Genomic DNA, 13,238 nt, shown 5'->3' on the forward strand with positions numbered 1-13,238 from the left:
AAATCGCTAAGTAGCCACCCAAAGTTACTGAATGAACGTACACCCCACTGGCAGTGCGAGAGTTCTGCTCTGCTCACAAATCCACATCCTTACCAAGTTTGGGCAAGACAGATTTTTACATTTTTGCCAACCTGTTAAGTGTAACATGGTGCATCCTTAGTTTTAACTTGCATTGCTGCTCAATACTTGTAACAATGAATAAGAAAGGTTCCACTCACTACCTCTGAGATTTGAGAATCTGTCCCAATTCCTAGGTTCCACATCTAGACTCCAACATCCATATTACTTTGGCTTTCAAAACTGGCCTTCTACTCAGACTCTCTTTCTCCATCTTAATGTTTCTGTCATGATCCTAGAAATCCTTTGCTTAGCTGGTTTTGAAGCCCTCAAGTCAATCTCAGCCTCATTCTTTTGCCTGAAAACAGTTAGGTGGCCAAGTATACAGTAAGCGCTAAAGAGCATCCGGATCTCAGGCGTAACCAGTCACTAAGTGCTGCCAATTTTTCCTCTGTCAATTGTTTCACAGCTGTTCCTTCCTCTCCCCTTCTAGCATGTTAATCCTGCTGTCACCTCGCTCACTGATTCTTGCAATAAGCCAGACTGAGCTAAAAAGAACCGCCATTGTCCTCAGTGTTGTCTGCACGGGACAGCACTGTCCGAGGCTGTCAGGGCTACATGTCAGGAGGAGACTCTGGTGCCTTCTGAGCTCTGCTAGGATCTACAGGATCCCAGGAGAGCAGGACACCTTGCACACAGGAAGCGCTAAGTCGAGGTCACTTACCAGTAAGCGAAGAGGCGTGGGAAACTCATCATCACAAAACATGTCTTAGCGTATTTTGGTTTTAAAAGAGAACTGGCAGGAACTCCAAACACACTAAAGCTCCAGTCTGACGGTCCCTGAGCCTTCGATTTTTGTTCTAAGACGCACAGAAATGTAATGCAAATCAGATACGGGTTTTTACTTGTTTTCCGCGCGCGCGCGCGCGCACACACACACACACACACACACACACACACAAAAGTAAAAAGATCTAGGCATAACGTGTGCACCTGTAGTTCCAACTACTGGGGAGGCTGAGGCAGGGGGATCGCAAGAGGGCAGGAATTCGAGACTAGCCCGAGTAACACAGCAAGACACCCCACTCTCATTACCACCCGGGGGAAAAAAAAAAAAAAAGAGTTAAAAAAAAAAGTAAAAAGAAATGTAAAAATAATTTTAACAATTCATTTTATTTAACGCAATACATTAAAAATGTTATCTAACATGTAGGCAATATACAAATTACTGATATTTTATACAAAGTCTTTGGAATCCTCTATTTTACACGTAAAGCACATCTACTCCGGACTAGCCAGGTTTCAAGCACGAGATACCGGCCAGGGAAATCAATCCTCCTCGCCTTCGGCGCTCAAGCACTCTCCTCCCTTCAAGCCCGGCCTAATCCCTTTTCTCTCTCACTCGCTCGAATACGCTCCGCGGTTATGCCTCTCACCTCACCGCACTGCAAGTATTTCACCCCCGTGGTACCTACTGCCCCTCACTCAGTGCTGGGTAATCCTGCCGCTGCTGGGCCGGGAACGGCGTGTCTGGCTTCATTCCGTTCTGGGCCGGCTCGGGACGCGCTCCGAGATCCGGCTGAGCGAGCAGGGAGCCCCAAACTCAACCAAACATTGGAAAGAACTACCTCCTCCTCCTCCGCGATGCCTGTGGCGTAACGCGCGCGTCGCGCGGCGTCGCCCTTTAATGCCGTCAGGCGTTCGGCGCCCTGCGTCACACGCCACCTGGGACTTAGGCGGGACTTCCGGGAGAGTGCAGGCACAACTTCCGGAAGGAGGCGGAAGAGTCTTTCGGCTCTACGCTCCGGAGTCCCGGGTCCAGTAAGGGGCCACCCGGGGCACAGGAAAGGGCCGCTAGGGGAGGGCCGGCCGCACTCGGAGTGTCTGGGCCGCGGGTCTGAGGGATGAGGAGGGGCCATGGCCAGCGACGGGGCGAGGAAGCAGTTCTGGAAGCGCAGCAACACCAAGCTCCCGGGCAGGTGGGTGTGACGGGGTGGGCCAGGTCGGGGTCAGGGGTCAGGGGTCAGAGGTCAGGTGGCCGCGTTTGCCTCCTGGGCTGCGGGTGGTGGAGTCGGGGGTCTGGAGAGGGCAACTTGGACTCTGAGCAGAGTGCTGCGTGGTGTGACGGGCGCTGGGGGACTCGGAGGTGTGAGCGTGGGGTTTGGGGGTGACAGTGGCTGCACGTAGGAGCGAGGCTTGCAAGGACGCGGAGGAGCTGTCAGCATTTTTCCTGACACTGGCAGGCTCCTTTCCGAGAAACTCCTGGGCTCCCTGGGGAGGCTGGTAGGAACTGATTCGGGTCATGCTGTGAAGTTTGGTGGAGTCCGGAAGCTGGCCGGGCCGAGGCCGTGCCTGCTGGGGAGATCGGTTTCTGCAGGGGGCGTGGTGCTTTTGACCCACTTGATTTGCCTCTGGTCTCTTGTGGGCTGCTGCTCTTGCCTTGAGCGCGGGAGAGTTTCCCTGTGAGTTTCCATGTTTCCGCTTGTTGGTCTCAAAACCGACTTTTATACTGCGTTAGCAAGAAGCATTTTTTGTTTTTTAAATTAAGTGCTTGAAATGACCTGGGTACACTCTAGATGCTTACAGCTCGAAAGCTCCAGAGTTCTTGTCTGATTGCCGTGGTGCTAAGCTCTGGCCAGGGCCCTAGGGAATGAGAGGTTTCGTGAAGAGTACCTAGGATAACATCAGCCACTGGGGAAAACAGATCAGAGATAAGCAAACGTCAAGATTTCAAAACATTGTTTTGTTCCAAAGCTGAAGCCTGGGATGCTGAAAATTATGAATCGTGATATTAAAATGAGTCTGAGTAGAGTCCTTCATAAACACAGTGAAATGGTTTGTACTCCTATTTCATAATAAATACTACTGTTTGAACGATGAACTTTGCAATTTATTGCATCTAGTTAGAGAAGTTTACTTTTGGCCTGGTGTAGTAGCTCATACCTGTAATTCCAGCACCTTGGGAGGCCGAGGCGGGCAGATCACCTGAGGTTGGGAGTTTGAGACCAGGCTGACCAACATGGAGAAACCTGACCAATATGGAGAAACCAAGCCTCCACTAAAAATACAAAATTAGCTGGGCGTGGTGGCGCATGCCTGTAATCCCAGCTACTTGGGAGGCTGAGGCAGGAGAATGGCTTGAATCCGGGTGGTGGAGGTTGTGGTGAGCCGAGATCACGCCATTGCAATCCAGCCTGGACAACAAGAGTGAAACTCAGTCTCAAAAAAAAAAAAAGTTTACTTTTAAGAGTGATCTGGAAGTTAGCAGAGTGAGTTACTGACTGCTGAGACAGTGACTTTGAGAATGAAGGGCGTCGTCAAAGGTGGCCAGAGACCCTGTTTGACTCCAGCGGACTGTGGAGTTTCGAGAACAATAAGAGCTTTCAACAAAACCAGTGTCAGGGTCCAAGATGAGTGAAGATTCTGGAATGGTGGTGGACAGGAGGTCCTGGTAGTGACAGGAACACATGCTGTCCAACATAGAGTGCAGGGAAGAGGAGCCCCCTGTTGGTGTAACTGTTAAAATGTGTTACTTTTAGGTCTTGAGGTCTCGATTCCCCATCAGTCTAAACTCTAATTCTTAATCAACTGAGATATAAGAATAACACAGCTGCTGTGTGGAGTTTCAATGGCGACTCAACCTTTGGATTGAAGGCTGTGGCTCTTGGTAATTTGTCCTTACACTGAGTTGAATAGTGTGTGCCCCCTCCCCTGCCTCTTGCCACCAAATTTATGTCCATATGGAACCCCTGGGATGTGACATTTGGAAATAGGGTGTTTGCACAAGGAATCGAGGTAAACTGAGGTCATCCTGGATGAGGCTGGGCCCTAGTTTAAAGACTAGTATTTTTATAAGAGGGTGGAAATCTGGACACAGAGAGACACAGGGAAATGGGCCTGTGGAGACAGAAACGGAGATTGGAATAGTGCATTCACAAACCAGCGAACGCTGGGGATAGCTGGCAGCCACCAGACGCTAGGAGAGGCAAGGAAGGGCGCTCGCCCGTAGGCTTCACAGAGCACAGCCCTGCTGACCACCGCTTGATTGGGGCTTCCGGCCTTGAAAACTGAGGGAGAATGAAAGTGTTGTTTTCAGCCATTCAGCTTGTGGTAGTTTGTTACGGCAGCCGCAGGAGACTAGTACAGTCTCTAACTTTCTTCTGTGTGAACCTGAATTACCGAAGACAGACTCTGCTTTCCCTCTGACTTCGATGCTGTTCTGTGTCTTAGGCACTTCTGAGAGCAGTTTCCACAGCGCCTTTGTGCAGCCGGAGTCTCGGAGGGTTGTTCAACGCTGTGGCCCAGGAGGGCAGGAGAAGGAGGAGAGGTTGGGTGCCTCAGGAAGGCCTGTGAAGCCTCTGTGTCCCCTGTCCATCCTATGGCTCAGGTCCCTGGCAGTGCTGCTTTTTCAGGGGGCAGGCTGGAACTCTTCCCTGAAGGAGGAGTCGCAAAGGGATGCCCGTTTTCCTCACGGTGGCGGTATCTACCAGCTGAGTGTCTTTTTAATCTTCACCCGCACAAGCACAGTGCTGGTGGACATCCTAGCCAGGTTGCTGTGGTTTTGCCAGCTCTTTCAGTTGTTTACCATGGTTGTTTTCCTATTTTTTTTTTTTTTTTTTTTTGACACAGAGTCTCACACTGTCACCCAGGCTGGAGTGCACCTGTGTGATCTCGGCTCACTGCAGTCTCTGCCTCCCGTGTTCAAGCAATTCTTCTCCTTCAGCCTCCTAAGTGGCTGTTATTACAGGAGCCCACTGCCATACCTGGCTAATTTTTTTTTTTTTTTGGTATTTTTATTAGAGACAGGATTTCACCATGTTGGCCAGGCTGGTCTCGAACTCCCGACTGGTCTTCCTGATATGTGCTTGTTTTCATCAGTGAGATCCACAAGTTTAAGAAATGTGTCCTTCTCATTCTTGCATTGTCAGTATGGCTAAGTGGTGTTTATTCCAAACTGTCTTCCAGATTATCCTGGAGAGGGAGTGGTTTGGCCAGGGTCCCACACCGCAGGAGAGGTGGTCTTGCTGGTAGACCCCGGTCCACGCGCACCCTGGTCCTCGGTTGCGTATTTGGCTGATGCTTTCCTAGAAACTTTGTTTCTGGTTGAGTCAGGGTGTGTGGTCTGGTAGATAGACCTCTGTCTAGGAGTTGGGTGGTCTAGATTCTGGCCTTCTTTTTCCAGTAGCGGTCTTCACCAGGTTACCTCTGGGGCCATCAGTTTCTTTCTTTTTTTTTTTTTTTTTGAGACGGAGTTTCGCTCTTGTTACCCAGGCTGGAGTGCAATGGTGCAACCTCGGCTCACCGCAACCTCTGCCTCCTGGGTTCAGGCAATTCTCCTTCCTCAGCCTCCCGAGCAGCTGGGACTACAGGCCCGTGCCACTTTTTTGTATTTTTAGTAGAGGTGGGGTTTCACCATGTTGACCAGGATGGTCTCGATCTCTTGACCTTGTGATCCACCGCGCCTCAGCCTCCCAAAGTGCTGGGATTACAGGCGTGAGTCACCGTGCCTGGCCTGGGGCCATCCGTCTCTGTATCTGTAGCATGAAGGGGTTGCATGTGGTTTAGGCAGCTATGGCAAATGGGGAGATTTCTTTGGCTTAGCACAATTCTCTTTGATGAGAATAGTGATGGGCTTCTTAGACCACTGTTGAGAGTTTGATGATTCGCTGATCCAGCCAATAAGTATTCAGCCCGCAGCGTGTGTTAGGGACGGCCCTGGCTGCCGGAGATGATGCTAGTGAACAACATCGGCCCGGATCTTTGCTCTCCCGGAGCTTACAGTGCAGGGGGAGCAGGGTATAAATAACACACTTAAATGGAGTTGACTGTCGGAAGCTGACAGCTGCTATCAAAACAGTGCTGGGAAGAGGGCTAGGTGGCTTCGTGGCAGCTGTGGTGGTGAGAAGGAGCTCTTTGCTGAGGTGACATTTGAGGAAAGATTTGCAGGAGGTGAGGGAATAGGCCCACCAGGAGGCTGGGAAGAGTGGTCCCGGCAGAGGGGTGAGCAGGTGCAGAGCCATGAGGGCCCCAGAGCAATGCTGGCGTGCTTGAGGAGAGGAGCTGGGGCCGGCGTGGGTCTAGCGGAGAGAAGGGGAGACACGGGGTGCGTCATGAAGGGTGGTGGGGGTAAGGCCTCATGACCGCAGTGAAGACATGGACTGTTCTTTTATTCTGGCGGAATGGGGCACCTTTGGAGGGCTTTGAGCAGAGGAGTGGCACGGTCTGCATTAGGTTTAATGGGATGTCTTTGGCTGCTGTGAAGACAGATTGGTGGTGTCGGGAGTCTGGGCAAGGGCAGAAGCAGGGAGATCAAGAGGCCAGGCTGCCACAGCATCCAGGTGAGCAGCGGTGGTGGCAAGAGATAGTAGGTAGGTGATAAGACTCCGAAGGTTTGGCATCCCTGTAATCCCAGCACTTTGGGAAGCTGAGGCGGGTGGATCACTTGAGGTCAGGAGTTCGAGACCAGCCTGGTCAACACAGTGAAACTCCATCTCTACTGAAAATACAAAAGTTAGCTTTGCGTGGTGGCAGGTGCCTATCATCCTAGCTACTTGGGAGGCTGAAGCAGGAGAACTGCTTGAAGACAGGAGGTGGAGGTCGCAGTGAGCCGAGATTGCACCACTGCACTGCAGCCTGAAAAACAGAGTGAGACTCCATCTCATACACACAAAAAATGGAGTCTGAAGGTTCCGTCTGACTGTCTGGGCCGCTGACTCTCTTGGCTCCGGAAGGGCTGCTGCTTTCTGCAGCTGCAGTTGGAATTCTTGCCACACTTCACTTTCAATGCCAAGACGAAATCCCAGCACACTGGGCCTGAGAACACAGGCTGTCTTTCAGTGTGGGTCTGATGTTTGCTATTTTAGCTCAGCTCTGCCTGGCAGGGTATGCTCTGCTGACAGAGGGTATGCAGGCTGCTGGGGTGTGTGAAGTATGATATTTGAAAATGGCATGATGGCGGCTGGGCACGGTGGCTGATGCCTGTAATCCCAGCAGTTTGGCAGGCTGAGGCGGGGGGATCACCTGAGGTCAGCAGTTTGAGACCAGCCTGGTCAACATGGTGAAACCTGATCTCTACTAAGAATACAAAAGATAGGTCGGGTGCAGTGGCTCACAAGTGTAATCCCAGCACTTTGGGAGGCTGAGGCAGCGGATCACAAGGTCAAGAGATTGAGACCATCCTGGCCAACATGGTGAAACCCCCTCTCTACTAAAAATACAAAAGTTAACTGGGCATGGTGGCGTGTGCCTGTAATCCCAGCTACTCAGGAGGCTGAGGCAGGAGAATTGCCTGAACCCAGGAGGCGGAGGTTGCAGTCAGCCTAGATCGCACCACTGCACTCCAGTTCCAGCCTGGCGCGTGGTGACAGAGTGAGACTCTATCTCAAAAAAAAAAAAAAAGAGTACAAAAGATAGCTGGGCATTGTGGTGGGCACCTGTAATCCCAGCTACTTGGGAGGCTGAGGCAGGAGAATCATTTGAACCTGAAAGGCGGAGGTTGCATGAGCTGAGATCGCACCACTGCACTCTAGGCTGGGCGACAGGGTGAGACTCCGTGTGTGTGTGTGTGTGTGTGTGTGTGTATGAAAGTGGCGTGGTGCCAAGAAAGGCCCAAAACGAGCATGGTAAGGCTGTGGACGCTGGGTAAAGCTGGAGCAGAATGGAGTTAGTGTTGTGGCTCCGACGGCCTTCAGCATAGACTGCTGGAGCCAGGAGACGTTTGTGAGCAGGTGAGGTAGTCAGCTGAATAGGCCACCCTCCGTCCTCAGCGGAAGGAGGGAATTATAGGGGATAATGAATTCATTCAGAAAACGTTTATGAGCTCCTCTCCTGTGCCAGGGGCTGTGCCGAGTGCTGAGCAATCCATGTGGCCCTTTGCGGCTGGAGGGAACACTTGTGCACAGACTGCAGTGCTGGGCAGGTGGCAGCCCTGGGATGCTGGCAGAGTCCCGGGATCCTAACTGGGTGGAATGGTCATGTCCTCCTGACCCAGGGCCCGCTTCTGCTGAGGCCTGGCTGTAGAGCAGGAGCCAAACTGGCTGCAGAGGTTGGGGTGGGTGTATTGGAGCCCCCTCCTGTGGGGAGTGCTTGCCTGGGGAGGGGCATGGAGGGGAGGTGAGCAGGCTCCAGAGTTCGTGGGGCTTCCATGCCGTGGTGAAGATCTGGGCCGTGGTCCTAGGAACCACGAGAGACTGTTGAAGGGTTTTAAGTGGGAGGGGGTGATGCGGTGACTCTGTTCGTCACTCTTGAAGAGAGGGCGAGAGAGGAAGCTGGTGGGCTTGTGAGGAGGCCGAGGCGCAGAGGCTGTGGGGCTGGAGAGGAGTGGGCAGGTTCAGGGTACGCATGGCGCTCTCAGGATTCACTGATGGATGGGGTTTTGGGGGTTGTGATGACCTCCAGGGTGCTGGCCTTGGGGGATGGGGCTGTGGTAGGCGGAATATTGGCCCCCTCAAGGTGTCCTCATCCTCATCCCTGACCCCTGCGAGTCTGTTATGTCACATGGAAGAGGGGGTTAAGGTGGCTGATGAGCTGACCTGAAATGGGGAATTGTCCTTCCTGTTGCCCGGTGGGCCCAGTGCACCCACGTGAGCTTTTGGAAGTGGTGGGAGAGCCGGCGTGGGATGGACTGCAAAGCCACCATCTGCAGTGGTGGCTTTGCAGTTGGAGGATGCAGCCACATGCCGAGGAATGCGGCGAGGCTCTTCGAAGCTGGGAAAGCCTCTGCTGATGGTTAACAGGAGAGCAAGGGCTTGGTCCTGTGCCTGCCAGGAGCTGAATTCTGCTGACAACTGGAGTGAGCAGGAAACGGGGTCTCCCCTGCAGCCTCCCGGAAGGAACGTGGCTGGCTGAGCCCTGGACCTGTCTCATTAGACCCATGCCGGATTTCCAACCTCAGGACTTTGAGACAATACCTGCATGTTTTAAGCCAGTAAGTTGTAATTTGGTACAGCAGCCGTGAAGAGTGGGGGACTGTGTCGAGGTCTGTCCCACAGGGAAGAATTGCAGGTGGCCCCAGCGCCTCCCTCAGCAGAGTCCTGCTTGGCTGTGGGCAGGAGGACCTTGGCCAGTGACCTTGGGGTGGGGGTCCCTGGGTAACCTCCAAGAGTACGTTTAAAGCCGGGGATTGTGGTCAACTTGCGGGCTCCTCCCACGTCCTGTGTCCTGCTGAGGCCTAGGAACCAAACAGGGCCCTGCCTCTGCCTCTGGCCGCCTGGCTTTCCTGTGTGTTTGTCAATTGCCTCACCTTGCTTGTGGTTTGAAGAGGCTGTTTACTTGGTAAAAACCGTCGCTCCTGTTTTCCGTGCTGGGGAAGCTGGGCCGTTTGTCCCGGCAGCCAGCGATCGTGTGCTCCCGAGAGTTGCGTTTCTCTTCTTGTTTGTGAGTGGAGATGACCTTCCTGTGCTGGGGCCTCTGGAGCTGCTGGGGGAGTTTTTGCTGTAGGTGGACTTCCTTTTCCTTGTTCTTTTCAGTGGTCATGTTCCCTGTTATTAAATTTGTTTTGTCCAGAAACATCCTGAAAATAAATGGAAGGCGAATCGTATGCTCTTTCTCTTACATGTTTGTCTGATATAGTAAATCTGGGTCTGGGTTAATTTTAAATGAAGACAAAAATGATGAAATAATCCCTGACAGTTTTGGATTATTTGAGTAATGAGAGCAGGAGGAAGTGCCCCGCTGCCCCCAAGTGTATTTGAGGAACCGTGGGAGGTCATGGAATTCAGGAGAACATGACTTGGACTTGGGAGACCACGTGCCTCTTTCTCTTTTCTTTTTAGTTTTTTATTTCCATAGATTACTGGGGAGCAGGTGGAGGTTGGGTACAGGAGTGAGTGCTTTCGTGGTGATTTGTGAGATTAGGATGCACCCATCACCTGAGCAGTACACTCTGCACCCAGTCTTTGTCCCTCATTCCCCTTCCACCCTTCCCCCCGAGTCCCTGAAGTCCGCTGTGTCAATATTATGCCTTTGTATCCCCACAGCTTAGGCTTCTCTTATTATTATTATTTTTGAGATGGAATCTTTCTCTGTTGCCCAGGCTGGAGTGCAGTGCTGCAATCTCAGCTCACTGCAACCTCCGCCTCTTGGGTTCAAGTGATTCTCCTCAGCCTCCTGAGTGACTGGGATTATAGGTGCACCCCACCATGCCTGCCTAATTTTTGTATTTTTAGTAGAGATGGAGTTTCACCGTGTTGGCCGGTGTGGTCTTGAATTCCTGACCTCAAGTGGTCCGCCCGTCTTGGACTCCCAAACTGCTGGGATTACAAGCGTGAACCACCGCCCCTAGCTGTTCGCTCCCACTTGTGAGAACAGGTGATGTTTACTTTTCCATTCCTGAGTTACTTTAGAGTTGTGGTCTCTGTGAATGCCGTTAATTCATTCCTTTTTATGGGAGGAGTATTCCATCGCATATAAACATGCTTATATATACACATACACATATGTGGGCGTGTGGGCGCGCGCGCGCGCACACACCCCACAATTTTTTTTTTTTTTGGGACGGAGTCTTGCTCTGTCGCCAGACTGGAGTGCAGTGGTGCGATCTTGGCTCACTGCAACCTCTGCCTCCCGGGTTCACGTGATTCTCCTGCCTCAGCCTCCCGAGTAGGTGGGATTACAGGTGTGCGCCACCATGTCCAGCTAATTTTTGTATTTTTACCGTGTTGGCCAGGATGGTCTCTATCTCTTGACTTTATGATTCACCCGCCTCGGCCTCCTGGAGTGCTGGGAGGACAGGCGTGGGCCTCACTGCCGGGCCACACCATACTTTCTTCTTCTATTCTTTGATCAATGGGCCTTTGGGTTGAAAAGATGTCATCTTTGTTTTTCTTTCCCTGAATGGCCACAGTCTAGTGCAGCCTGCCCGTGGCTAGGACAAGGGCAGTGTTCAGGTGTCCGGTGCTGTCCTGGCTCTGCGGCCTGAGAGTGACACCTGCCTTTCCTTTCCTCCTCTGGCAGGCTCAGGGTCTCTGCCCTCCTCAGCTCAGCCCTTCACCCCCTGAACACAAGCTGTGGATATCCACATCGTGCCATGCTTCTTGGTGCAGTGGGGAGCCCAGGACCAGGAGCCGGTGTCCTGCACAGGGTGGGGAATGTCACTGTGCTCGGCCCTGGGAGCGCAGGATGTTGCGCCTGCATGGTTCTTTCTCCTGAGGAGTCTGGGGAGTGTGTCTGTGTATGGAACGGGCGCAGGGTGGGTGTTCCCTGCAGTGCTCAGGTGTGGAGGAGAATCGGGACTGAGGTGGCCGAGGCCTTGGCGCCACACTTCACGCTAGGGATTGCTTGTGGAATGCTTCCCTCGGGCCAGGCACTTTTCATGCCACCACCCGTGTAGTCCTCAGAGCAGCTGGGGGTGGTACTGTGTGCTCCCCAGTTTACAAATGAGGAAACTCAGAAGCTGAGTCACTTGCTCAAAGCCACACAGTTGTAAGTGGCAGAGCTGGGGTTTGAACCTGAGGATGAGGAGTCTGTGCCCTTAACCGTCACAGCCTTATCCCTGTCTCCTCCATGCTCTGGGGGACTTAACAGGTGCTGGAATTATTACAGAGAAAGCTGACTCACCCACCAGGAATCTGATCCTTCTGTAGGTTGGCCTGGGTGGAGGTGGTCCCCATCCCCCATCACCCCCAGCCCCACCCTTGTGTTTGAACTCAGGCAGCTGCCTGCCCTTGGAGCCCTGCTGAGCTCAGCCTGAGGCCGGGCTACTCCAGGCTGGGGGAAAACCGCGCTTCTTGAGCTCAGCAGAGTCTGCTGGGGATTCTTCTGGAGTGAGGTGAGCAGCTTCTCCCAGGTCCCCCTGGTGTTCTCTTTGCAGATGAGGCAGAAGTGTCAGGAGGCCCAGAGAGAGCAGGGCAGCCTGGGCTCTTCCCATTTCTGGCGCCGTGCTGAGGGGAACTTTCATTTTGGGTATCCCCAGACTTCTGGTTCCCCCTTTCTGAAATGTTTCCTCTTCTCTGGCGATTAACATGGAAATTCCACCGTGAGTGCTAAGGGTCATGGGGGGGCATATAGCCCCTGCAAGTCCAGTTGCTAGAATAGCTGTGTGTTCCCTTAGTGAGTAGGAAGTAAAGGCTGTGAACGTCTGTGCTGTTACTGATGGCAGCCCCCGGGCAGGGCCGGGCATTGCTGGGCACCCTGTCCACGTTGACTCTGCCCTCCCTGCACGGCCTGCAGTGGGGAAAGTAGGCCTGTGCTCAAGGCCCCAAGCTTCTAGTGGATGGGCTGGGTTCGCCCTCAGGTCCATCCAAGGCAGAACCCTTTCCAGCTTTGGGGTCTCTAATATTTCTGGGTCCCTGACTGCACCAGCTCTGTTCCCACTGGTCCCTCCTGGGTGTGCCTGCTCGTTTTTGGGCTCATTTGAGCATTGCCTCACCCCCACCACCCTCTTCCTTCTCATGTGTGCTGTGTGTAGTGGAGTCCGGCTGGTGCTGGATAGAATTTTTTCTTATTTTTTTTCTGAGACAGAGTCTCACTCTGTTGCCCCCAGCTTGGAGTGCAGTGGCACGATCTCAGCTCACTGCAACTCCGCCTCCTGGGTTCAAGCAATTCTCCTGCCTCAGCTCTTGAGTAGCTAAGGATTACAGGTGTACGCCACCACTCCCGGCTGAGTTTTGTATTTTTAATAGAGACAGGGCTCACCATGTTAGTCAGGATGGTCTTGATCTCTTGACCTGGTGATCCGCCCACCTCGGCCTTCAAAAGTGCTGGGATTACGGGTGTGAGCCACCGCGCCCGGCCTGGATAGAATTTTGAAGTGTGCTGTGCAGCTCTCTATCTGGGCATTGTATTCTTTGCTGTGCTGGTTTGAAATGGGCCTTCTTTAACAAAACATTTTTACTAAACTAAGAAGTAAAATAGGCTTGCTGGCCCTAAGGCTTACACCTAGATGAGGCAAGTGATGTTCATTGCAGTTGTCTGGATGAACTCCGGATCCTTGGTGGAAAGCCGTCAGTGGCTTGGGATGTGTGGAGAGGCAGGGAGGAGGACCTGGTCGTGGAAAGGGGGTGAGTGCCTCGCTGTCACCGTGGCTCCCTTAGGGGTGGCAGCTCCTGCGAGAGGGCTTGGTGCGCCTGCTGCCCTTGTTTTCACCTGAAAGTGTCTGCGGTGGGAAGGCCAGCGAGTTGGCTGGGACTCCTACGTTCTGCTGTTGGTGTCGGGATTAAAGGGGAGATCTGGCCTTGCTTCTT

At 52.9% G+C, this 13,238-nt stretch overlaps 1 protein-coding gene across 19 annotated transcripts in view; it reads left to right on the plus strand.

Annotated features, from left to right (window-relative positions):
- Window positions 1–1,814: 1,814 nt before the first annotated feature.
- Window positions 1,815–13,238, plus strand: part of TBC1D22A (TBC1 domain family member 22A) — a 508,739-nt gene continuing 497,315 nt past the window's right edge. For all 19 annotated transcript variants that reach the window (XR_013524311.1, XM_078343890.1, XM_078343911.1 and 16 more), the window contains exon 1: window positions 1,815–2,036. Coding sequence is in view for 18 of the 19 variants with exons in the window: in XM_078343890.1 (XP_078200016.1) it covers window positions 1,975–2,036 (62 nt within the window). In the remaining variant the exon portion in view is untranslated. The remainder of the gene's footprint in view (window positions 2,037–13,238) is intronic.

Source organism: Callithrix jacchus, chromosome 1, assembly GCF_049354715.1.
Source record: "Callithrix jacchus isolate 240 chromosome 1, calJac240_pri, whole genome shotgun sequence".
In the NCBI taxonomy this organism is placed as follows: domain Eukaryota; kingdom Metazoa; phylum Chordata; class Mammalia; order Primates; family Cebidae; genus Callithrix; species Callithrix jacchus.